Below are 27,186 nucleotides of genomic sequence, written 5' to 3' on the forward strand. Positions count from 1 at the left end.
AAATCTTTATTTTGTGTTTTTTGGTAATGGTATCCCCTTACCTTCCAGTCTGTGTTCCGATGGCAACCACAGCTCCAGATGGGTGGAAGCCGGCTGATTGGGCAGCGTCCTGTGAGATAAAATAAAATAAAATGTATATCAAAGTCCCCCTCTGAACTCCCAACAAAGACAAAAATAAAGAATGAAGACACAACTTAAGAAACTCAATAATTGATACCCACTGCATGTATTCAAATTATTCTGTATGGAAATAATAAACAGCAGGGTAAAACACATACAATATTAAACGCTTCTTACTAGCCCTTATCTTCGATATACCTTGAAAAAGGAAATCTTGCAAAATAGTATAATATGTTTTTTTGTGTGTGTCTATTGTTACTTTATTTGCATTTTTGAGCATCTCTTATTTAATATATATAGATATATCACGCTGAACAGGGAAGGTTTCTCTGCTCACCTTAAATCTTAAGTTAACCAGGTGCATGTTCAAGCAGGATCACAACTGCTTTTTAAGCCAATCGTGGCTCAATTTGCAACATATTTTAAAATAATATAATCTGGTTGTTTCCATGCACAGTTGATCATTTTCTAGTTGCTACATTAGCATTTCTCTTTGGTTCCCAAGGACATCACACCTGACAAAGGAACATGATTCATTATTTATTGTGTGCTGTGTCATTCCTGTGACTGACCCCAGAGGGCAGTGTTGGCTAACTTACCTCCATACTCTTGGTCCAGACGAGCTGATGGGAGCTGGAGTCCCACATACAGACCTGCCTGTCGTAGCCACAGGTGAGGAACTGAGGCCTGGAGGGGTGAACAGCCAGACCCCACAACTCATCAGTGTGACCCTGCAGAGGAGAGGGGAGAGGAGGAGAGGAGGGAGAGAGGAGAGGAAGCAGAGTTTTTTTTGCACTTTCCATTCAATAATTCTTCATCTGCTACAACATCAGAGCCTTTAAGTTAAACCTTTACTCTGTCAGACACTTAAACATCACAGTAGAGCTGCAACAGTTAATGATTAACCTAATTGATTATTCATTGATGAACAGGAAACGAATAGACGATGATTTTGATAATTTCATTATCCCTTTAGGCCTAATATTCTCAGATGCCAGGTATTCCCATTGAGTAAATATTGCTGGTTGAGAATATATTTTGTTTGTGAGCTGTTCAGACATAACAAGACTTTTGAACATGTTACTTTGGACCAGATAGACTCAGAAACTAGCAGATTTATTGCTAATAAAAATATTTGTAAGTTAAAGAACCTCTTAATGTAGAATTAGAGTACGAGACAGTTGCATATACCTGTGTAATAGGTATGAATTCTCCATCCAGACTGCCCTGCAAAACAAAGTTCTTGGTGGTCCCGATGAGCATGGTCTCCCCTCTGCCCTCTGCTATGGTCCGGATGGGACCGAACGACTCAGGCACCTGTGGAAGCATCACAGAAATAATGTAAACCATATGTTAACCTGGAATACATTCTCCATGTTTTCCAGAACAAACAACAACTATAATAATAATAATAATGTGGTTTCTGTAGAGCAAGTAAGACATGAGTGATCCATAATTCCCATCACTATTGAAATATCAAATATCCATGAATCTCATTGGGAGCACAAACCCATCTCATCCTCTGTAATATTTATGATCTGGCGCAGCATCCAAAATGCAAAGTCCTCCGCCTCGGGCAGGAGTGCAAATTCTGGCTAATATAAGCAACCTACTTTAGAAGAAGGAGCTGGATATGCTGCTTAACGTTTTATTAAAGCATATTAATCGAAAGTGGTTATAGAAGATCCGATCATTAGAGCTGTAGAGCTGCACATTGGAAATGGAGGAGTCTGATCAAATAACCTCATCATTATGCATTACTGGAATGAAATAACTTTGAAAAGTTTGACTTATAAATGTCCATTTTCTATTTTTCATGTGCAGCCTTGGTATATTTGTGGAGGTTTTCCTCACCTCCACAGTTTGTATCTGCTGGTAGCTGCTGTCCCAGGAGATGAGCCGGCGGTCTTTCCCTCCAGACACCAGAGTGCTGTTTCTCAGCATGCACAGAGCAAAGATGCTGCCCTCGTGAGCTCCTTGGATGACTTGGCTGATACGATTAGTGCCTGCATGACAGAGAAGGGATGAGAAGTTTCAGTTGGACAAAGTCAGACATAAAGGTCAAACGCTATACGAGAAGGGCAGATTAAGAGACAGACGGAGAGACAGGGCGATCAATAGATAAATCAGAGACAAAAAGAGATCTAATTGGATCCCTGTAAATAATAAAGGTTGAAGGAATGAGCATTTAACGTGCCTTTTCCCCACACCAGGATGTTCCCGCTTGAGTCTCCTGTGATGGCGTCTCCATTTTCTGCAAAGGTCACACACAACACAAACTTCGGCTTCTCCTGTTTCTGCAGGAAACACAAGAACACACACATGTTGTTTTATTTGATATGCCAGGCTACCATTGATTATCTTTATTTAGCTATAGATAGGATCGTATAACACAGGCTCTCGTAATAGCTTTTGTGCCTGTGTCAAAATCAAATTGCTTTCTGATAATGACCTAACATGTGGAGAACATGTGGGAGTCCTACCTCAAACAGTCCTTGCTTCTTGACCAGCATGCCTTTCTCCAGGTTCCAGAAATAGAGATGGGACTTGCCGCAGGTCACTAAGATGTTGCTGTCTGTCGGGTGAAAGTCTGCTGCAAACACCGACTCATTGGAGCACTAAACGGTCAATGTAAAACAAGAAACAGTGAGTTGTTGATACTACATGTTCACCTATTAAAGTAGACACTCGAGGCAAAAACATTCTATTTCATGTACATTTTTTAAGGTTTGGATTCAGAATTGCGGAGAGAAAACCTCAAAATAAAATGAGGTGTTTATTTGACTAGATTTTGTCTTTTTGCATCGGTTTTTTCTCTTAAATCTAACAAAAGTTAGTGTAAGATAAAGCCTCCTTTGTGAATTTAAAGATTACATTTCAGAAAACTTGTAGTACAATACTGTAAATACATCTCTTAATTATTAAGTAATAACTGGTATTCAACAACATTTTATTTTCTCATAGTTAAAGCTAGTCTAAAATATGTAGTTCATATTTCATTAACAGTATAGCATGGTTTACTTTACATTGAATTCCTAAAAACATAGCAAACATGTTTTATTGCTTTTGACATAATTTTCTGATTTATGGAGTGATACAAAGATATCTGGAACTCCCTCTGAAAAAATTCAATTACAAAATACAATAACAGTTCAACTTGTATCCAAACAATTATTTTCTTAATGTGGGTTTAATGGTGTTATTATTAATATTTTTTCAAATATAGAAAAATAAGTTGTGCAGTGAGTTATGTCTTAATAAAACAACACACACAAACATGCACACAAACCTTGACCTCAGCCAGTCTGTCCTCTCTCTGCCAGTCCCAGACGGAGAGGACGTGGTCATTGGAGTCGTCCACGACACACAAAGTGTTTCCTCCATTCTGACACATGTAAAAAGACACAAAGCCATGGTCATTTACTGCCACAACTGAAGCAAAGTACATTCAAAAAGGTCCTTTAACACCTTGTTATAACTATCAGTGGTGCTTCCTTACCGACTTGGAGAAGGCCAGGCAGACCAGGGCTCGGTCAAAGAAGCCTGATCCCAGAACATGAAGCGTGTTGAGGCTGACTGAGTCCCACACACGGACATGAGGAGCCAGCTGCACGCACACACACACACACACACACACACACACACACACACACACACACACACACACACACACACACACACACACACACACACACACACACACACACACACACACACACACACACACACACACACACACACACACACACACACACACACACACACACACACACACACACACACACACAGGTGTTTCATCAGTAGGATGCGATGTAAGGCTTAGTAAAGTACACATATATAAGTCAAGGCTGAGCAATTCATTTCAACTTCTGTTTATCAAACAGGATTGTCTCAACCGGCTGCGTCAAAATGAGTTCAAAAAGAAAATATCAACACTCCTCTCTTCGCTAATTAATCAGACTGAAGTGATAAAACATCAATAGGAGACCTCACTTACTTTTCCATCCGAAGAGGTGCCCGCCACCTGCCCGGTTGCTATGGTGATTTTATCGGGGTGGACGGCAAGGCTGGTGAAGAGAAAGACATGAAAAAAGTATAAAGGGCTTTCAACATCAAGAGGAGCGTTTGAATAAAGATGAGCAACATGCTCGCAGAACATGAAAGAAGGATATTCACTGTAGCTCCGCACACTGTCTGTACTGATGTGAGGGGGAATTAAACGATTTAAGATAAATTCACCCCCTTTTGGGGTATGGGGGCCCGGTAGCACTCATAGCATGTATGATGCGCACACACTTTGTCTTCAAAGGAGTACGAATATGTCTTAAATCCATCCTATGATCTGTAAGCGTTCATTATTAATTTGAACTTATTTTAACCTTAATATGTAATAACATAATATTAGCTGTGTATTTTTTAAGTTACCCTTTTTGCTATACACACATTCCTACAGGTCAACTTTCATGAACACTGTTGTGCCGTTCACCTTCCCTCATTACAGTTATTCTGCACTTACACTGTGTAATAATGAATAATCTGTATAGGCGGTGAAGATAGCAGAAGTGGGATACATATCAAGTCTAATAGGAAAAAAAGAGCTGGAAGTAAGCTAACAGATGTGAAATCAGGCTGCAGTAGATGACTCCCTCGGATAAGTGTGTGTGTGTGTGTGTGTGTGTGTGTGTGTGTGCGTGCGTGTGTGTGTGTGTGTGTGCGTGTGTGTGTGTGCTTGTGTGTGTTTTATAATCCCTAACAAGTGTTTCTCACCATTTGATGTCATCCGTGTGTCCGGTGTAGTGTCTCTGCAGCTGCTCGTCCACGTTGAACAGGACGACCACAGAGGCGATGAAGTACACCGTCTCTCCGGTGGGCAACAAGTAAAGGTTGGAGCGACAGTCTCGACCACGGTAACCATAACTGGATATTAAAATAAGGTCAAGGAATAAAACTGAAAGTAAATCAAAGTAAAGCTGAAACCATTCATTGACTGACAGAAAATGTAGTAAGCCTTAAAGCAAGCCTTTTTTCCTCTCTTTTAGTAAACTGAATATATTTAGATTTGATTTATTTTGCTGGACAAAATAAGAGCTATGAAGATGGATGCATTAATGTATACTTTCACGTATAAAGTTTTTTGTTGATACATGTGTGTATATAAGAGGATTTTCTTTTCAATTGTGCTTTCTTTGTTTGCATCACTAGGTGCATCAAATAATAATAATTGCAAATAAATTGCATATTTTGTGGTTGGACGGTTTCATGAATTTATTGAAACCAAAGTATATTTCAAAATATATATATTTGAGGACACCAGTGTAGGGATTGGGACAGGCACTTTTGCAAGAGAATAATGGATAACATAATTGATAATGAGTATAGTTCTATATCCCTACACTCTAACCAGCAGGCAGGAAGAATAACATCAAGACACGATTCATGGGATTTCTTCTAGTACATACTGGATTCAATAAAAGAATAAATTGAGCCCGCATAACTATGTTTTGTGTGTGTGTGCGTGTGTTTCTCGCTGATCAACTGTATCTTTTCCAAACGTCTTTTTCCCGTTGCCTTCCTCTGAGACTCACAACACCCTTATTTCATTCTTACAACAAAAAAGGAAAGGAAGAGAACAAAAAGGCGCAGGAGGAGCTGCTGACTGTGTGCAGGTTCTTCCTGACTGCTGCAGCCTCACCAGGAGAAAGTGAAGCGGATCTACTCTGACAGGCAGCGAGAGGAGAAGACACATCCGTCAGCTTCCTATCTTTAAATACTTCACGCCAATCTGGAGTTCCTCTCTTCAGAAGATTACTTTTCAAAACTTTTCAAATTGCAAGCAGACATGTTGAAGTGTCTTACTTTTCCTGAAAAATCCACAAGGCAAACCACAACAGATAAAAAAGGATACACCCAGTCCAGCTTGAGCTTGTTGCCGGGCAGCTCGGCTCTGGCCTCCAGGCAGTAGCTGTCCACCTGCTCTTTGGGCATGTACATGGTGACGGGGCGACCCTTCAAGAACATTTTCACATAACCTTCCTCTGGAAAAGGAACAGAAAGGACGAGTGAGATAATATACACGTAGGAAAATACAGCTGTGACTGGTTAAGTCATAGCTTTTAAATATAGTATGTAGACAACACAGACATGACATTGAAGCTTAATACAATGTGTTATTATGATGTGAATGACAACGGTGACAATGTTGATGAATGTGTGGGATGATTAAAGGAAAATAGAGGTATTTAAAATGTTTTTTTACTATAAAATGTATTAATTTAGGACATAAATGACATAATTTGCAAACACAAACAAATATGCTTTTCAACTGACTTTATTAGTCATTTCAAATACAATCTCATGACAAGGACGAAGAACGGGAAATGAACTGCAAACTTAAAAACTCATACATATTCAGCTTTAAGCAGAGGTTAACCAACATAAAATGCAGACACAAGCAGAGCAATGGAAATGTTAAGAAAAAAAAAAAAACAGATCCAATTTAGAAAAGGGAATAATGAGAAGTGTCTCATTCTTTTTAAAACACGGTAACACTGAAAAACAAAATCAGGCAGAAAACATTACGGGAACCAAAACAAATGGTTGAAGATTGAAACAATAAATGCTCACAAATGTGATTTTTAGAAGCTCTCTAGAAAGACAAGACTATATTGGAAGGAACTATAATGGAAGCGTAAAAGGGTGTGATTTTATTTAATCTGCTATCTCTATGCAACTTCTTTGGTATGAGAAGACCAGCATGTGGTGTTTTAAAAGGTAGAGTATATGAATGCATGGATGTTGCTCTGTACTGAGCGGCTTGGGCACACTGCCGCTTGATATACATATCATATTAAAAAGAAGTGACTTTATATTCTATATTTCCCAGCATTGCTAGTAACAAATCTGGAAGTACTGGCTGGGAGACTTGACTGGGCTGCGATAACTCGGTGTATCAAGGGGAGAGTACGGCGACAAACTCCCCGAATTTCTCCGCTGGAGGTTAAAATTCGGGGGTTTTCTGCCCTGCGGCAACTTGGCAGTACCCCCCTTTTTAGCTGCCTTGCTGCTCTCTGAGGTTTGTTGGGGGCCGGGGGCTGAGCGGGCTGTTACAGACGAAGCCCCGGAGCTGCCCCTGGTCCGTTTGGCTGAGCGGCTGAGGTAAATCTGAACTGTGACTATAATGTACACGGGGAAAAGAGCAGAGGAGCCAGTGATGGAGAGTGGCGGAGGTGGAGGGGGACAAACGGATACAACAAGGCCGAAGGAGGGTTTGTAGGATAAGTAAGACATGTTTTGGCTATTCTTTGTGACTCAGTTAAAGAAAGCAACATAATACTAGCAAATCACAAGCAAATTCAATAGGAAAGTAGGGAAACTGGCTTCTATCACTAACCACCCAAACACTGGCCAACATCCCACTGCAGCACTGAAGCAGTAGCTATTGAAACGTTTAGGGTAATCTAATAAAATCATTTATTTTCCTTTTTAGGTCTCTTATCATTACTCAGAGGAAGCTGAAGCTATGGGGACATTAAACTGATTAAACTGCTGCCAGAATATCTATTCTATGACAAGGGAACAAAGGCAGACACTACTTCATTTGAAATAGTCGCCCACCATAAATGCTAGAAACAACTGATCTAGATGCTTTCAAGGGTAAAACACTCAGAGTATCTTAAAATTAAATTATAATGTAACAAGAGTGGCTTAACATCAATATATCTGTGAGGAAATTAGATATAACTCCAGTCGTTTTTTTATTCTAGGCAGCTTTATGAATACTCTGCTAAAGGGGACTTCACACAAACAGACGGCCACAAGTGAAAAACTACAAGCAGTCAAATCAGACAGACTTCAATAGTAACTGCCACAAAAAAGAGACTGCATGTGTTTGTAATGCAAATACTAATTTTAAGGGCAGAGAGATAAAGAGAGCAGCGGCAAATGTACTTCCTCTGAGCAGCAAAGCGACTGCGAGAAAGCTAGTGTCAGAAATCTTTGTGTTGTTACTATGGTGACAAAGTGGGGCTGCGAGCAACACACACACACACACACACAAGTCTGGTGAAGCAGCAGCAGCTTCATCCGCAGTTAAAAAACAAGTGTGGAGACACACAGGTGCAAACACTGCACACACACGGTGACGCAGCTCTCAGTGGAGGTTAGGTTTGCGTGTGTGTTAGTTAACTCAGTATAAAAAAAGATAAAGGGAACGTAACACACACACACACACACACACACTTTGTCAACCCACTCCTTCCCGTCTGGACAGCTCTCTGATCAGTGCACGGATGGACATCTTTAAAGTTTAGAAAGGAAATTCCAAACAGGATATTAATTAAAATTTCAAAATAAAAGTCCTGATTTTATCCTTTGCCTCAGAACTGCTGATAAGAGCAAACATGATGCATGTACAGAGATCAAAATAAATAATCGGCAGTGTCCAGAGAGCTGTGTAGGCTTGGGGCTACAGGCTAGGGGAGGGGGGGGGGCCTACCTTTGCAGTGGGTCACACGTCGCATCCCTTGTAAAGGTCACAGAGAAAGACACAAGCACCAGGTGAATGGTGGCATGGCGTCCTCACCTCCTGGCCTAATATGAGTGCACTTCCTGTTTCCTGCTGGTTAACCAAGAGCAGCTTCTGTCTTTAATGCTCTTAATTAATCGGTGCTGCTGCCTTAATGGTTTAAATTAATCAGTGCTAATTGGATCGTGGATGGTGTCCCAACCCTCTGCTCCTCTGTGATGAGGGATTACATTTAGCTTCATTATTTGTAGCCGTCTATTAAAAACAATACTCAGATTTTCTACAGTCTATCTTTCCATGTGAAAGTATAAAAACAAACACATGCATATGCTTGCAGGACATTTTGTGGTATCAAATGAACCTCTTTGCATGTAATCACTGCATGTATTGGAGGTAAGCACTATATTGGCTGCTGCAACTATCATTAGTATTGGTTAACCGTCACCTATAGGGGCGGTTAATGTCCTTGGCGCTGCCCTGATCTGATTTTTATGCAGGAGAGTCGTCTATAATTAATTCAAATGTCCAATACGTGGTGAAAACAGTCTGTTTTATATGTTGACCATATTTGCTCATATTTTCTATAGTTTGATCTTATGCTAAAGAAAATGCAAACTACTCTTATATGAAGTAGTTTGTTAGATGGAGTGGGGCAGTATGGAGCCTGAACTAAAGCCAGGTGTGTAAACCAAATTCAAAACAAGAGTTCAAATTACACAAAAATCAATATCATGCTGGAGATGAAAAATCCGATCAATACTAATTTCATTTCATATCAGTCCCATTGTCTGGTAACCATGTGTATCCTGCTTTGTCAATATTTTATGGGTGGCTCATCCTGTGCTTCTAGATTATCTTACTGTCTAAGCCTCCCTAGCTTACATTTGTAAAAAACAGATTTATGTCAGATTCTATTTCATTTGAAAGGATCTAGGAGACTTGTGCAGCTTGCCATAATATTGTACGTTTTGCCAATAGAGTCTCCACACAGAGGTTATGAGATTTTGTGGATCCATTGTGTAAATGGCCAAAATGATCTTTCCCAAATCGAAAATCTTTAAGAATGAAATGAAATTAACAGAAGAATAAATAAATGATATGTAATAAAGTACGCAGAAAGAGCTTTTAAAAGAAGATGAATAAAAGTTTGGATGTGAAGATGTGGTAATGGATGAAGAATGATACATGTTGGACACTGATGTTAAACATACAACATGTAGAGGATATTTAGTAGTGGGCAGGAATCCGTTCAATACACTGATATGCCATTCTATTTTCTGATAAGATTTCTTAAAAGCGCATTGAACTTTAACAGACACAGGGGGCCACTGAGTATGTAATGTTCAATGACTCATAAAACTATCATAGCTGTTGGCCTACAGAGCCATAAAGGTGTCTCTAGTTCTTACCTGCATTGAACACGGGGTCCCTCTGTTTGCTGCAAAGTAAATGAGTAAACAGACAGCTGTCATTCAGCATACACCATTATATGTTTTTGATTTGCTTCACAAGGAGATCAGCTTCTCCTCTCTCAAACTAGAAGACCAATATGTGAGTCACGTAATAGAAAAAGCTGATTTAGCATGACTTCTGTGTTACCTGTCACTTCTTTTCCCGCTGGAGTTGCTGCCGGTGGATCCAGCCCGAGTTCGGTTGCCCTTGGAGTCACCTGAATCTTTCCGTGAGAGAGTTCCCACATGTTCGTTTGAGTTGGCTCTCCTCACAGTGCTGTGGTGCCAAGGCAGGTGGACAGAGGCAATACATTACATTCCATTACATTGCATTTAGCTGACGCTTTTATCCAAAGCGACTTACAATAAGTGCGTTCGACCAACAATTGCATGACAATACAAGAGACAGGGAGAGAAAAAAGGTTATAAAAGTGCCTGATGCTGCTTCTCTAATAACTGCCCTCTGGTCAAATATAAGCAGATTCCATGATTCAGTGCACGTCCGTTGTATTACTGCTTCCCATTAAAAGAAGCCTTGAATTGTGTTAGTAGCAGTGTCAGAGATAAGAGGAAGCAAAGCAAAAGAGAATACAAATAAATGCGTTAATGTTCTTTTCCCACAATTTTGCTCTGGTGACCATACATTGAGGTGCAGACCTGCAAACCTGCATACTGGCGGTTCAGACAGCCTGCCTGTTACTAACAATGAAAAGGCTCCATCAGCAACCCGATGGCCAGTACGCCCAGTCACCTAATACCCTATGGGAGAGAGGTCTATTCAAATCCTAAAACTGTCCGGTGGCTGAGTGTGTGTTTGTTCAGTAAAGAGCAGAATAGAAAGACAGAAAGAGAGAGAAAGTGTTTGCAGTGTTACCCCACGAGGAATCTAATTGGGGGGACGGCTGCTGAGTGTATGCCAACTGATGGGATTGTGTTCAATCTGCACTTTTTTTAGACTAATCCCAGACACAGACTGAAAACAACACAAAGAGCGATGACTTCAACACAAAATGAGATTTTTAGCAATGAGATAAATAGCAAATAGATTTTGAAAGTTATGCATGCATCGGAGCAGACGGTGATGTTATATCATAACTTGTGATTCTCTCACCTGAGGGGCAGGTAGAGAATTCTGCAAGAGTGAGACACAGAGGAGAGTTTGGACAGATTGTAGGTGGACAGGAGGACATAAACATGATATAACATCAGGACATGTTATCAGAGAGAGGCAGTGCAAGAGGGAGGACATGCAGGAAAGGAAAAATGGGAAAGACAAACGCCACGATACATAAAGATAGAGATACAGAGACGATTGGTGACCAGTCACTCAATCTGAAAATATATCTTAATGCCTTTCAGTTAAATCTATAGGATGGGAGATACACAGAAAAATAAACTGTTATAGTTGTATTTCAATCAGATGCCCTTAGGACTTTTAACACTCCGTGTAATTTAAATCATCCGATGGCTTCATTCACATGAAGGGTAATTTGTTGGCCCATTCCAGTATGTTTCAGCACAGCTCAATATCATGAAATGTGTCAACTTAAAGGGCAACAAATACAAATACTTCAATATATCTAAAAACCCTGGTTAGGATACCGTCTTCAACACAAAGGAATTGTCATTACTTTCGTACAAGTTCTAGGGGTTTAGCTTCAACCCATTCAAAGAAACACAAGAAAACTACACAAATAAGGAAATACACCAAATCACATCTTCTTCATTGATACTGTCTTTCTTGGTGTTTCTAACATTTCAAAACCTGAGTCAGTCAACTCTCTGTATCGTTCCAGAGGAGAAATACAATCACAGAAAATCAAGTGAAAACTCCACAGGGGAGGAAACAGCTCTTCTGACTGGAGCTGCTCCCTGCTGTCTGCGGAGCTTCATCTGATTATGGTAATGTGATGAAGAGATGAGGAAGAGGCTATTGCTCTTCTGACATGACAAGATTGATAACCTGTGCTCCGAATGCATCTACAAAACACACAACGAGGACGCAGACATGACGATACTGTATCTGTTTGTCAGTCTTGTTAAATGTCCGTCTCTTTCGCTGATATGAGACAATGTAAAGCTTCAATTATGTGACGTGGAGCAGAGAGGAGTAGAAAATGTCTTGAGAGAAATTAAATGTCTGGAGTAAAAGAGGTGTCACCTACTTTACATTACACTTAATTTAGCTGGTACTTTTATCCAAAGCGACGTACAATAAGTGCAATAAATCATGAAGATACCGGCAGCAGTATCTGGATTAAACACTTTTAAAAAGAGCTTTAAGAGCCCTGAATATTCAGGAAAGCAACATTTAACACTAAAACACTTTGACTTAGAGCTGTAGTCCCAAACCGTCATAATGTTAAAGCTGTCCGTAAAAAGCTATAACTATATACAACATAATCAAAACGTAACCTAACGAATTGATAACCGCAGACATATAGGTTGCACAGTAATTTAATTGACTAAAGATTATTTGTATTTCCTCACCTCTTGCTGGCTATTGAGCTGCCGTCCTTCCTGGATCCGGATCCTGGGGAGGGCAGAGTGCCTTTCTTTGGTACGATGGTCCCGTTGTTGACGGTGGGCCGTAACGGCAGCGTGGCGATCATTGGCCTGGCTGGAAGAGAAATACAACAACAAGGTATATTCAGGAAAAAAAGGGTCAACTTCTGTGGTGTCATGAAAGTAACCTGTGAGATTCAGAAATATTGTATTTCCGGATGTGTAATTGTCTTGATAAGAGAAAGGAGGTAGGATTTGGTGAAACAGGACAGGATACGGTTTAGTTGAAAGCATCCCAGCATGCACTGGGTAACAGACTTATTGACTTTACTCTCTGTTGACATTTTGCATGTTTTTACAATGTTATTATTATTTAGTTTGACATTTATTTCTATGAAGTTTCCGAACCTAACCTGTTGTTATTTCAGTCAGTAGTACGAGCAATTATGGTAAGCAAACATTGAGCTATATAAAATATTGTATTGGTTGTAATTATCACAATAATCACATATTTTAAATTATAAACAAAACATTACTGCCTTTCTTAAGAACACCAGAAGCCGAGGTTTGTACTATAAACTTTGCTTTGTCCACAGTCTGCCTGTGTAATTAATGAGGGATCGCAGTTATGTTGTGTAAAACATAAGGAACCCTCTCTATGTTTGTTGTTGTTTAGTACAAAAATAATGGAACTAAAAGCGTAAATTAAACTGCGACACTTGATGTTAATTGTTTAAATCTTGAGTGCAGACCTTTACAAAACACATCAAATACTCAATTTGCAATTCTATCATACTCTTCAGTGAGTTTCCACAGTGTAATTAATGATATATCACAAGCGTAAACATTTGAAATCCTTTATACAGATGATATATGTTCACAAATAATTGATAGAGAGTGGTTTGACACACGCGCACACACACATGCACGGCAGTTTGGACAGCCCAGAATAGCAAATCCAAGCTGCAGCTTTATCTGCAGTGATAAATATTTAATAGACCCTGTTTCATCCAGCAGACACACACACACACACACTCTTGCATGCACACACATATTGCCCTGTTATCTTTCAGGTAATAATTACACAGCGGTGGCAAACTGAGGTGGTCATTTTGTTAGCAAGAAGATGAGTGTGTGTGTTTCTGTGTTCCTGAGTGTCCATGTGCAGTCTGTGTGCACGAGTTAAGCTTTCTGAAACGGATCATTGTGCTTCAGTAGAGGGGAGCAGCCTGCTGACTCCCTGCAGCTCAGAGGGAGAGCAAGGACAATAAGGGAGAGCAGCTCTGAGTCTGAGTCATCCTCCAGCTCCCAAATCAAACCCAGACTTCATCCACCCGCAGCAACTCCGAAGACTGAAACTGGCAGCAGCTCAGAATCATAATCTCGTTCTGCTTTATCATTTAGAATGCGTAGTTTGAGGGCATAAAATGACATAAAGTGCAGCTTATTTTACATTCAGACTTTAACAGGGTCTTCGGTGAGGATGCCATTTGAGAGATAAATTGTACCAAACACACCTCAGCTAAATGCATGCAGTATTATTACATAATACAAAAAAAAAGGTTGATCAATCTAAGATGAGTGCTTTCTTATTCTGTGATGATTTGCAGATTTATTGCACAATTGTGTACCTTGCTTCTCATTCTCATTCATGACAGTTTATTGATGGCTTTAAAACTATAACTGGGTTTATCGACTACAATTAAGACACAGATTCCTCCCGATTAGCAGAATATTGTTTTTCTGTCTGTCTTTAGATCACAGTGCATTGACAGTGCAGTGCTGAAGGTACCTATGTGCTTCCTATTGGAATACAACACTGTGTGGATATAAAAGATATGCTAGCAAGCAGTGACTGTAAACACAACACCAGGCCTGGTTAGTGCAGACAGACTTCACAGTAAGCCTACCTGACTTCCCAACATTGCTGTGTGCTGAGGGCGACTTTCTCATCAAAGGGGGGTCTATACAAACACAATACATTTAAAAACAACAATACAAAACAGTCCAGAAGGAGAGAAAAGCAGGGATAGGGAGGAGATAAGCAGGATTTAGAGGAAAGGAGACATCATCAGGAAAGAGAGTGTAATGGACAGGAAGGATAATACCTCTAAAACATGTAAGCCAGAAGAACTGCTGACCCTTATAAGTAACAGAAAAGCGCATTATAAAGCTTTGTGTGTGTGTTACCTTTGGTGGGTCCTCTGCGAGACCCCATGGCCTGCTGCTCCTCAGACACGTTGAGCCGGCGCACCACATCTGCCAGAGCGGACTTCAGCAGCTGGATCTCGTCCTCCTGCATCTGGACCCTCTGCTCCAGGGAGGCGATGCGGTCGGTGACCTCCATGCTGCTGGCTGCTGACGCACTGTCATCTGAGGGAACACAGGAAGTCAGAGATTAATATAATGTATTTTTCTATTTATTCTGTGTCCGCTATTTTTGTAGCCTCCTTTTGGAATATGTGCATACTCTCTGGCACCTGGATGTTGTTATTTAAGATAAGATAAGATAAGAAGTACTTTATTGATTCCAATTTAGGAAATGTTAGCGTTGCAGCAGCATAAAAACACATGCCATTGTACATTAGAGAAATTATAAGACTATAAATAAACAATCCAAAATGTATGAATCTCAAATAGAAATAAAATAGCATTAAAAAAGTTAAAAATATACATGTGAAAATACAAATTTACAGTAAAAAAATATAGAGCAAGATATTATATATACATGAACCACTAGATGTTATGCAGACGGAGACCAAAACGATAGAAGACAAGTGCAAAGCCAAGGATGGAAATTAAAACTCACTTTTATTTATTTGCCTTACATGGATTAAAGAGCTGAGTGCTTTCTATTGAACCTTTATCCATGAGCCTGTTTGTTCATGTCTGTCTGTTCCTTGAGTTTGAACTAACTTAACACATTATTTTCACCTCTCCACCTGACACTAGATAGAGGCCAAGCACAGGCCACTGGGTTCTCTTCATTAATGATAACACACACACGCAGGGTCGCCTCCATTAGCCCTTTGATGTCACTGTAGCTTGATGCAATATTAATGTAAATCTCTGCTGTGTTTCCCCTGCAGACTTGCAATAACAGTCTGATGCATTATGCATTAGAGAGCAGGCATCTGGTGATTACGCTGATCTGCAGTCTGTGTTCATACTGAGAGTCGGAGCTGAATCCCATCGCCTGCTAACATTTGACTTCTGTAAATAATATTCTTTAACAAATACAACAGCCTCTTAAACACATTGACATTGTGTTAAATATCAGCATTTCTGGTGAAAACAGAGCAGTCTGATCAGCCTCTGAGTAGCCTGGGTAAACAAAAGCTGCTCAGGGGATTCAGGAGGACCCTGGGCAGAGCCCCTCAGCAAATACTGGTTTGTAGATAAAAAGATTATTTTGGTGTCAAGTATATTTTGTTACCCCAATACTTACAATAATATCCGCAATAACATAAACTCCATCTCACATTGTCATTATCATTGTGTTAATTATATGCTATTCATCGTGTATCGTTATATTCTCAAAACATGTTCAGATGACAGGCCTTTTTTTACTTAATGAAAGGCAAAGATGATGGCAATCAACTGGAATCACTTTGCCTTTCATTAAGTTAATAAAGAAATGTTTAAATAATGTGACGGAACTTAAAATAGAGGACATTGGTGAGTCTGTTCCTTTTTTACAAGATCATTCCTGTTCGAGTGACTGGACCCTACACTCTTCCATAAGTGGTTCAAAAAGGACCCGCATTGGAATAATATGGGTTTTTATGCCATTGTTGTCATTTTGGTTAAGAAAAATCACTTGTATAATATTTTGTATTATATTTTGGTTCACACTAGAAATATTTTGTATTTTATGTTTCACTATCTATAATTTTAGACATTTTTTTTACATTTTGAAAAAAAAGAAATTCCATAGAAAATGCATGCGGTTCATTTTTGACCCACCTATGGAAGCTTGGGATAGTAATACAAAAACTACAATTTCTTAAAATGTAAATTTTAAATTTGAATGGCATGATATCCAAAACATGTTTTTTGAGGAATAGCTGGAATATGAAATGATACAAAAATGTAATTAAAAATATACTTTAAGAAAATCACCTCACCGGGTCAAAAAACACCCACTTATGCATCTAAGGGTTAAGCCCTTTTCCCTTTTATACCATCCTTGTAATGGAAATCCATAAAAATCTGTTTTTTGAGTGAGAGTTATTAAAATCTGTGAAAAAGATCAAAACTTATATTTATTGTAACATAAAACTTTATAAATATGACTTTGTCAACATCAAGTGTGATTGTGTGACATTGTGTAATACTGATGTTTGTTGCTTGTCTTACTTGACAAACGATTTACAAAAGATAAGGCAAAAACATTGTTTACTTTTGGCGATAGAAAAAAACTATTTTGAAAGTCTATAAAAAACAATATTTTTTATAGAAAATGTCTTAATATCTGCAGAAATGTCAAACACAAAAATATAGCATTTTTAGGTAGAAAACCCCCAAATCATGCAGTCATACTTTTTAGATAGATTTAATTGAACCCCTATAATCTTACAAATGTAGTTTTTCATGTGTACATATTTATTTGAAAATGTTTGCATTACCATCTAACACTTTTCATGCATCACAAGTATTCAGAAGTATATAATCCAACAAGATGTAATGAAGTCATTTCAGTTTAATTGGCAAAACATGCAATTTGGCAGAGTGGACAAATCCCATTAGCGAGGCGAATCCTCTGCCTGTTATGAATTGTTTTAGTCAGGGAGATTTACCATCCTGTCCTTGATGAGACAGGATGGTAAATTGGTGCATTATGCAGATGGCACACCTGATGCTTGTAGCAGAAAATAAAAATCTGAGCTGATTCTGAAAGGCTGAATCAACCAATTACTGTTCACACACACCAGCATGCACACACACACATACACAATAGCCTCTTGTGATTAAAAGCTTCTTGGACACATAGGAACATATTTCCCTGACACACCTCTCAGTGTGAAAATCCAGCCGCCCACCAAGTGAGGTTTTGTAATGAAAACTCCCCGTCTGAGCAAATGAAAACAGCAGGTGCATAATGTCACACCTCACATCCTCAGTAGTGGAGTATAATATCCTCACACATTGACTTTCAGACAGTCTCTAATGAAACGAGACGCTGTCTTGTTTCATAACGCACAAATCTAATCTTACTTCATTTGAACACAAAAAGCATTTTCAAAATATTTTCTGCTCACCTGAGACTTTTGTTTTGAAGCAGCCCTTGTTCATATCCACATGTGAGTGAATCTCCAGAGATAAAGCGGCTATTATCTGTTCAGCATCTGTCGAGGGTCTGCTCCCAACACTGACACAATGACAGCATGATACCATCAGTCCTTGAAGTACAATGACTGGCTGTCACGGCCCCAGCTCCGCGCTAACATCCTCCGTCTGTCACCCTGCTCCCCGGATCAAACCTCCGGGGCAAGCAAACGCCCCATAACGCGTTCACAGGCAGGGCGGACATCAGAAATGTGACCATAGAACAGTCACTTGTGAGGTTTTGGCTAAATTTGCTCTTCGTGTGAAACTCTCTTTGGGGTCACAGAGTCCAAAGACTATTCATTAGTAAGATTTTAACAACAAATCCAGCACATACACCCCCTGACACTCTTTTCATCCCCACAAAAGCAGATGATTACCCCCCACCAGCCTCCTCTAGCTCCAGGAAACCGTTAACACCTGTCAGCCCGCTGCTTAAATTACTTTGTATCTGTCAGTCTTCTTCAGGTTTTCTCCGAATGTCTTTTTCTGTCCCCGTTTCTCCTTATCTGGTCAATATGTGGCTGGGTCACTCATCTCGCACGGACCTCTAAGTCTGTCTATTTGCTCCCCTTAATGCATCCTGACACACTGCTCCCCATTACCTTCCTCTGCAAGGCGGGACCACCTGCCTGCTTAAGTGCTTGTCAATCACTTTAACCACAGGGAGTCAATGGAGGGAAAGAAAAAGAAATGTCTCTGTTCGTTTTTCCTGCTCTAAAATAACCACCACCTTATTTCTGAGTCATCTTCTGACCTCACAGCCATCAATAATGAAAACTGGAGTGGGCACACATGCTATGACCCATTTACCCCCCCTCTGCACTCCCATCAACCACAGAGATCAATGCACTGAAGGAGCAAAGAGATGTCTGATCAACACAGAGGCAGCTATCTAATATTTTAGAGAATGTAGAGCAACCTCATGTATAAAATATCCCCTGCAGCAGCCCTGCGTTGATCTGAACCGTCTGGATTTCTCCTCACTTCCTAATGTACAGACATCCATATACTATATAAACACACATAGGCAAGGATATGAATATAAATGCATGCTCAAGGGATGAAAAGAATAAATATGTTGAATAAATTCCCTCTTAAGGTCGGAGGAATATCATGATTCCAGCTTTTTCACCTTGTGTTTTATCTACTCCTGCGGACTTTGACAATAAACCACTGACAGCCAGTGACTGATGTCTATTTTCCTCTCACTCAGCGGTGCAGAGAAGCAAAACAATGAAGCTAAATGGACTTGATGGAAAGTCAGGTTAAGCTGTGCAACAATGGGGGGTTTTGAAAAAACACAAGCAGTGTTTTCAGAAAATCAACCGACCAAAGAAACGTGAGGCTGCAGGAAATAGCCTGTCACAACATTATGACAATAATTCCTGTTTTTTTAGAGACAGAGAGGCAGCACTGATACCACACTGATGGCAAATATTACTGGCTGAATGCAGATGGAAAACAACACTTTACTGTTTCATTTTGAAAAGGGACTGCACAGTGCCGGTTCAGCTGCGGCACACCACGTCTTCTCAAAAGTAAATTAAAACTACCCGACTTTAGGTGGCAACACTGATGGAAAAGTGGACCTAATTAAAAATCCAGCTGCAGACATGATAACACTAAATGACAAGAAGTAAAGGAGGTTGTGATAGGGCTGCTCAATTAATCGTAATTACGATTATGGCTTGCAACGATTACGAAAACAACGTAATCGAAATATAACGATTTTTTTTTTTTTTTTTTTTTGACTATAGAGCTCCTGCGGATGATGTCACATATGCTGGTCACGTGACGAGAAACGAAGGGGGCAGCCATTTTGGCAGTAATCGCGTCAGTAAATTCATTGGCAGGCACTGGCAGACTGTCGAGGATGGTGGATAACTGCTGTGCACCAGGTTGCACAAATAGGCGTGGGAAGAAGAAAGGTGTATCTTATTATCGCATTCCAAAAGACGCGGAGAGGAGGGAAAAGTGGATCGCAGCGATTAAAAGAGCCAGGAGCCGTCTGAACAAGACTGAAAGATGGGACCCCCCGGCCGTTTGCTTTCGCTTATGCAGTGATCACTTCATATCAGGTGGGTGAAGGAATACAGTACAATGCTACAAAAAGTTTTCAAAAAGCAAAAATACAAACTAGTTTCAGACGCACTGCAGTAGCTATCCAAGCTAATAAACAAACATGCTAACGTGACACTGCCGTAGCTAGACAAGCTAATAAACAAACAATGCTAACGTGACACTGCCTATCAAACTGGAATAATTTAATACTTACCCTTGCAGTGATGATGCCGAAGTTTTTGGATGTAAGACTCCACAGTTGAATGTTGTTTACGAAGCCGGACTGACACCATTTGTAAGCCTCCAAGCTTTTGTAAGCTCTGAGGGAGTCTCCTGAGTACACTGATGGAAAGCTTACAAGATAGCTGTGGATGTCCGCGTAGCGCAAGTCGGGTACATCGTCTTCAGAGCAGGAGGTTATGCTCTTGAAAAGCACACCGGGTGCATTATATGGGTCGCTTATATTTAATCTTTCTAATTTTGTACTATAAAGCCGAATTTCACTTGAATTAAAATGAGATGTATACTCGCACGGTAGGAAAACGCTGGCGCCGGTCGTCATGTTTACTGCCAAAATGGTGGCTGATAACCAAAAGTCACGTGACCGCAGGAGCTCTATTGGTTTTTCAGTTGAGTTATACTTAAAGGTGACCTATCATGCAAAATGCACTTTTGTACATATTTTAAACATGAATATGTGCCAACTCCACCAATCAGGAGGAGACAGCCACGGACATTGCCGTTCGAAAGAGCTGGAGACGCTGTAGTACATATGCCAGGCCTGTAGATGGTGCTGTTCTCACAGAATCAGCCCATGCAAAGACAGTGTTAAATTGAGCGAAATGAGGAATGGCTAAAATGCATGATCTGTTTGGTATTTTGAAAAATAAAAAGTATAAATATGCCTTATATAGGTATGGCCCTACACTATATTATTCAAATATAGCATGATAGGTCCACTTTAAAGTTCAGGGTAATCAACTGTTAAAAACATACTGTTCACATTTTTTTTATCCAATAAATGGATGTTTTCAAAGTAAATGGATAATCGTTTTTAATAAATCGTGATATCAATTATTGACCAAAATAATCGAGATTATGATTTTTGCCATAATCGAGCAGCCCTAGGTTGTGATATAGAAACAGCTAGGGAGTAAAGTAGAGATATAATCAGTGTTGAAGCAAAGTGAATTAAAGTGGGCCAGTAAATAATGATAATAATACAAAATAGTCCACAGATTTGTGAGGCTGAGCTTGACATAAACACTAACATTTAAGTATAGCTGAGGATAAGAAGACTGTCATGGGTTTTGCAGTTATTTGCCATGAACCAAAGTGTTACAGTAGATACATTATAATTATAACACTAGAGGAGAAGTAAGATTATCACTATAACTATATTGCAGTGTACAGTTCATCTACTGGGGACCATGAACGTGTTTACCAAATGTCTTAGCAATACTTTTATCAATTTAAGTCCCAAACAAAGCCACAAACATAAACCTCATGTTTTCTGGAGAAGGAGTCAGAGGGTCTCCAAAGGGATTCTCCCTGATTCCTCCTCTGGGGACCATGAATATCTTTACATGGATGGCAGAAAAGAATAATAAATATATGAAAGTGTGTTGAAGACATGAAAAAGTGATGCTTGAAATGTGAATGTTGAAAATGGCTTTTTGCCCCAGTTTTGACTGGAATCATCCATCAGGTGCATGTCAGCGAGGTGACAAATTGCAAAACCAATTGGGTTGGAGATTGGAGAGAAAATGGAGAAAGAGTAAATACAGAGGAGGAACCAAGAGTTACTTAAAGTTTAATCAATCCTGCGTGTCACCTGCAGCGGATGACCTGACAGAGGTGTATTAGCCAATCAACTGGCCAGATTAGAGAGACAGACGTTTGCTTTACAAGCTGCTGCCTCTAATGGCTCCTGCTTGGCCGGGGCTTAGGGGCTATAAATAGTGAGAGGTGGATCAGAGGAAAGGGAAGCCCTCACACATGACCTGAGAGAAGACTACGGAACAGAAATCAGGGAAAGAAAGAGAAACATGGCATGAGATGTCGTATTTGTATAAAAAGAAGCATTGCAAAATCACAAAAAGACTGACAGAGGAATAAAGATGGAGAATTTGTGTTTAAGAGTGTGTGTGTGTAGGTCATGAAGAGTGTGTCTGGGTCAAAGATGAGCATAAAGAGAGGCCAAATGGCCCCCATGAGAGATCCATGCCCTTGTACGAACACGTTAAACTTCCTTCCTCCCATCAGCAACATCCTTCCTGGGGTCAGACTCAGGTCGAATGAGATACAGCTCCCCCCTCTCTCTGCTCTCACCACCACTCTGAGCCCCCCCCCCCCCCACACACACACACACACACACACACACACACACACACACACACACACACACACACACACACACACACACACACACACACACACACACACACACACACACACACACACACACACACACACACACACACACACACACACACACACACACACACACACACACACACACACACACACACACACACACACACACACACACACACACACACACAAAGTATGGCTGAGTGTAGGATCAGGTGATTTCTGTCAGCCGTAAGGGACTGTACACAAACTATGAGATAGGGTTGTGAATGACTTTAAGAGCGCAACAACATTATATTACAGTATTCCTTTTTGCTGGATTCAAATTTTTGAAAATGATTATTCTAGTGAGCACAATGGGTCATAAAGGGTACACTTCCATATGCTATTTATAGATTTAACTTTCTCCATCCCATTAAATGTGTTTTTAATACAATTATAATATTGGCAACATTAGAGTGCTGTGAGCTGCAGTTCTTTTTCCAATGCCTAATACAATTATAATTACGGTGGGATGAGTCTTTCCATTTTAAACGAGTAACAGTATTGTTCTTTGCTTTGGTGCATTGACATCATTTGGTACAATCCTTAAAGCCTTCGTGAGACAGTGTGAGGAATGGGAAAGCCACAAAGAGAGATGAGGGTAAAAAGTCACGGCCCATTGAGGCAGAATAACTCCTTCTTAACTCACATACTGTAAATCGACACCATTATCCCAACACCCTGCTTTGACAAATCACACACACACACTCCCACACACACACACAATTCAAACGGAAGTGCTCACGGCGTGGCGTAGGGATTAAGCTGGATATGTGGAGCAGATCTGCTCAATGCTAGTGATCCCTAAACTCTGAGGGTTTTATCTTAGCACGGGCTGATTTGTATTCTCTCCCTCTCTGCGTCTGTAACCTCTTTCACCTCTCCCTTTATTTGTCTGTCTCCCGCTCTCTCAGGAAACTGTGCCTGGATGGATTCTTGAATCACGGCTAAATTGAGTGTGGGAAGAGAAAGAGCCACTGTAGGATTAAAAGAGGGCATGGCAGTAAAATATCTTCATTGTCTTTCTCTGATATTTATCTGCGTTGCTCAGAGGAGATTAGCTTTAGCACTGTTTAGGAGGATATGCAGAGCGTGGGATATTTGTAGCTAGTCAGACAGAATCATGAAGCCATACAAATAATATCGACTTTTCAACAAAAGGAAGTACAAGACAACTTTGTGTTGCATATCAAATCAAATCAAGTCAAGTTTTATTTATATAGCACATTTTTTAAACGATTTTTGGTCGAGCCAAAGTGCTGTACATATAATAATTACCTTACAGTAAGGACACTATACAGTAAATACAACAGCACAGTTTGTGCAGAATATTAGTATGAGAAAACGACACCCTCTGACCTTAGACCCTCACATCGTACAAGGAAAAACTTCCGGAGAAAAAATCCACATATATAATGGTGTAATATGGATTGTGCAGGATACAACTACAGATTTCCAAGGAAAGAATCTCAAGTTGTAAACCTTAAAGTGTTCAATTAAATAAACCCTGTCTTTGTTAATGGTCGGCATATATTCAACAATCGCCCTTCCATGCATGTACAGTGATACAAACATGGCAATATGCAACCCTAACCCTAAGGTCCATTCCTTCCTTTACATGCATGAGTATTTAACAAATGCTAAACTATGCAACAGCAACACAGCTAATGCTTTATCTTTCTCCCTGCATGCAGAAAGCCTAGTATGACCTTTATAATCACTTTTATTCATCAGTTCTTCAGACAGATGATGGTGGCAGAAAGGGTTTAAAGATAAGCCAACATTTGCTTCGGTCAAATGATCACAAGGTTGGCCTATTTTTTCATTTTGCAGCGTTGATAATTTGTATATTATAGATATTCCATTTGTTAACACATCCCGTAATAGCCCAGAGACCAAGTTTTGAAATGACAAAGAAGCTTTTGTTTCGTCAAAAAGACTCTGATTTATATCATGGCTTATTCGGGCAACGACATGTTGCATTGTATGTGACATATATCTCTCTTGAATTAAGTGAACATTACAAAAAGTAACACATAGCAAACAGACGGCCCTTCTTTCTGCTGGAACTGTTATAAAAGCCACAGAAGCACTAAGTCATGCTTGGCAGCGAGACTCCGTGCTCAGACACAAGCCTCTCTCTCTCAGTCTCAACCTTTCAACACATAAAACAGGGCTTTGTGCCTCAGTGACAAACAACCAGGAAGGAACAGGAGGCAGGACACTTGTCCTCACCAGTGTGTTTGTGTGTGTGTGTGGTTCCATCCCAGTGTTGTTATGGGAAACCAGATTTCCATGGTGTGGGAGGATGGTCTCACACAGTGACGGAGTGTGTGCCAGAGTCTGTCAGCTTCCTGAACATCAGCCAATCATAAATCTGCCATCTGGACGAGAGAGGACATACAGTGTTTGCAGCAGATGAGATCATTACACAACAACACAGAGGAGTAATATTGAATTTAATTTAATTTGTGTGTGTCTTTTTTATTGAATTCTCTCCTCCAAGTTTTTTAGTTTACGGTTTACAATAATTTGCTCTGGCTTTCCTCTCAAATAGCCATGTCTGCTTCTACATTCAGTCTATTTTCATAAAGGAAGCTTTGACATCACCCGGAAAACACACCTGCGCCTGTCCACCTATGTATAGCTTGGGTGAGCCATAAACCTCACAAGGCCATCTCATTAAATGTTCTTTACCCTCTGTAATCAAAGCAGGGATCAGTTATTTAGGGCAGGTGTCAAATAAAGCTGACCGGAACAGGAAGAGATGTCCTACAAGTGTTCAGCTTTACTCAGCCATTTCATTAAATGCTCAATCTGAGTCCACAAACATTCAATTCACTCTTGGTTCTGATTGTAAAGCTGTGCAGGAAATGTCAAACAGTGTCAACGATCTAAATGATGAAAGAATAAACATGTCTACATATGGTTGCTGCAAGATCGACCATACAACTGTTAATTCATTGTGCGCTGCTAATGGCTTAATGGACAGGATTTGGCTGCTGGTAATAGACGGATATTGTCTGAATTCACTGTGGAATTGTATATATAATCATACATGTGAGATCTGGCTCTGTCATCCTTGGTAAATGAATACAGGAGAAGAAGCCGCCTGTCAGTGGAGCAAGACCTGCTGGCTTAATTACATTTTGAAGAAAGTTAAAGAAGTCGATATAACATGCTAGCATATTTGCCTTAATTTTGTATGAAATATTCATCCAACACATCCTCAAACCCCTCATTGAAACTGACAAATGAACAACAATCGAGGTTAAAACAACCCAAATAATCATGTCCGTCCCTCCATCTCTGCAGCTGTGATGAATCTATTTTTAATGGTATTTCTGATGGGATTCTCTTCTTTTCCCTCTCCATCTGTTACAGTCCAGCTGAACGCATGCAATGGGGGAAACACGCACACACGCATATGCAGGGTTCCTCCATTAACAGCAGGTGCTAGAGACCAATTAGGGTGCTGGGCAGCCTCTGGGAGCTGCACCGCGGCACCGAGGGGTTAATTATATCTGTTCACATCACAACTGGCCAGATGAAATCGGGGCCAGTGTTCGCAGATGAGGATTGACCGAACCAGTGGGGCGTGACTTTAGGCCCACTGGAGACAATATGCTGATGAAGATCATTACCATAAATATAATCGAGCCAACGCTCACCTTGTCACTGTAATTGATTTGATCATTAATTCTTCCTAAACGGTTTAATGTGAGATTCAAATGGAGATGTACGCACAGACATTCATATGCACAGATATGCATGTGCACATATGAATATGGACAAGCATAGCTGCGCTCACATACCGATGATCTGTGCTGGAAATCATTTGCATACTAATTTCAAACACATTTCCACACCTTAGTGCATTTGAAAGGATCTTCATATGAAAAAACAAATCCTCCTTTAACCCTTCGTCTAATTTTCTTGTGAATCTATGTTGGGATAAGATAACCATGGTGATATTTGAGGGGCAAGCAGAGACTAAAAATAAGGTCATCTCCGTGGGATTCTGCTGACTTGCGTGATTTATTACTAGTCGCCCCCCTCCCCCACAGAAGTCAACACACTTCTGAGGGACATTCGGTGTTACCATGTAGAGTGGAAGCATCCCACCGCTCCATTCTGTTTCTGGCTCTTTCATGGTACCCATCCATGACATCCTGTTCAAGGACTCATGCAGCCTGCTCCTGACCTTCGGTTGGTGCTCATAGTAAACTTGAAAAAGGGTCACAGATACACACTTAAAAAACACACACCGTACATCATCGGAGTGTGCATCTCCCTTTCAACTGTCGGAAGCATTGGTCTCTCTCTCTCCACACACACACACACACACACACACACACACACACACACACACACACACACACACACACACACACACACACACACACACACACACACACACACACACACACACACACACACACACACACACACACACACACACACACACACACACACACACACACACACACACACACACACACACACACACACACACACACACACACACACACACACACACACACACACCCATATATATATTTAGCACAGGAACTTGCACACTGCTTCACATGCCTGATTGTTTTAGTGGGTCATGAGGATGAGACTGCGTGAATGTGTGTCAGTGGAGAGAAAGGAAAGACAGAGACAGAGAGAGACAGAGAGAGAGGGAAAATATTCAGCTCAGAAAAAAGAATGGTATCTCCTGCCCGCCGGCTCAGCAAGAGGCTGTTTCAGTGAACACGCTAACTCTGACCTTGT

General features: G+C 40.3%; 1 protein-coding gene across 11 annotated transcripts in view; it reads right to left on the minus strand.

The window, feature by feature from the left end:
• Positions 1 to 27,186, minus strand: part of eml1 (EMAP like 1) — a 49,644-nt gene that overhangs the window by 3,709 nt on the left and 18,749 nt on the right. For 2 of the 11 annotated variants that reach the window (XM_079694120.1, XM_079694117.1), the window contains exons 2-19: positions 14,791 to 14,973; positions 14,511 to 14,564; positions 12,586 to 12,715; positions 11,207 to 11,227; positions 10,244 to 10,372; positions 10,054 to 10,082; positions 8,615 to 8,641; positions 6,026 to 6,155; positions 4,888 to 5,037; positions 4,118 to 4,187; positions 3,620 to 3,727; positions 3,410 to 3,505; positions 2,604 to 2,738; positions 2,318 to 2,417; positions 1,975 to 2,126; positions 1,312 to 1,437; positions 720 to 851; positions 42 to 109 (exon numbers count right to left, since the gene is read on the minus strand). In XM_079694120.1, coding sequence (XP_079550246.1) covers positions 42 to 109; positions 720 to 851; positions 1,312 to 1,437; positions 1,975 to 2,126; positions 2,318 to 2,417; positions 2,604 to 2,738; positions 3,410 to 3,505; positions 3,620 to 3,727; positions 4,118 to 4,187; positions 4,888 to 5,037; positions 6,026 to 6,155; positions 8,615 to 8,641; positions 10,054 to 10,082; positions 10,244 to 10,372; positions 11,207 to 11,227; positions 12,586 to 12,715; positions 14,511 to 14,564; positions 14,791 to 14,973 — 1,840 coding nt within the window. Of the gene's footprint in view, positions 1 to 41; positions 110 to 719; positions 852 to 1,311; positions 1,438 to 1,974; positions 2,127 to 2,317; positions 2,418 to 2,603; positions 2,739 to 3,409; positions 3,506 to 3,619; positions 3,728 to 4,117; positions 4,188 to 4,887; positions 5,038 to 6,025; positions 6,156 to 8,614; positions 8,642 to 10,053; positions 10,083 to 10,243; positions 10,373 to 11,206; positions 11,228 to 12,585; positions 12,716 to 14,510; positions 14,565 to 14,790; positions 14,974 to 17,861; positions 18,045 to 27,186 lie in introns of those variants that run through there. The other 9 variants (XM_079694111.1, XM_079694115.1, XM_079694116.1 and 6 more) reach the window with 9 other exon arrangements.

This window comes from Notothenia rossii, assembly GCF_949606895.1.
Source record: "Notothenia rossii genome assembly, chromosome: 7".
Classification (NCBI taxonomy): Eukaryota; Metazoa; Chordata; class Actinopteri; order Perciformes; family Nototheniidae; genus Notothenia; species Notothenia rossii.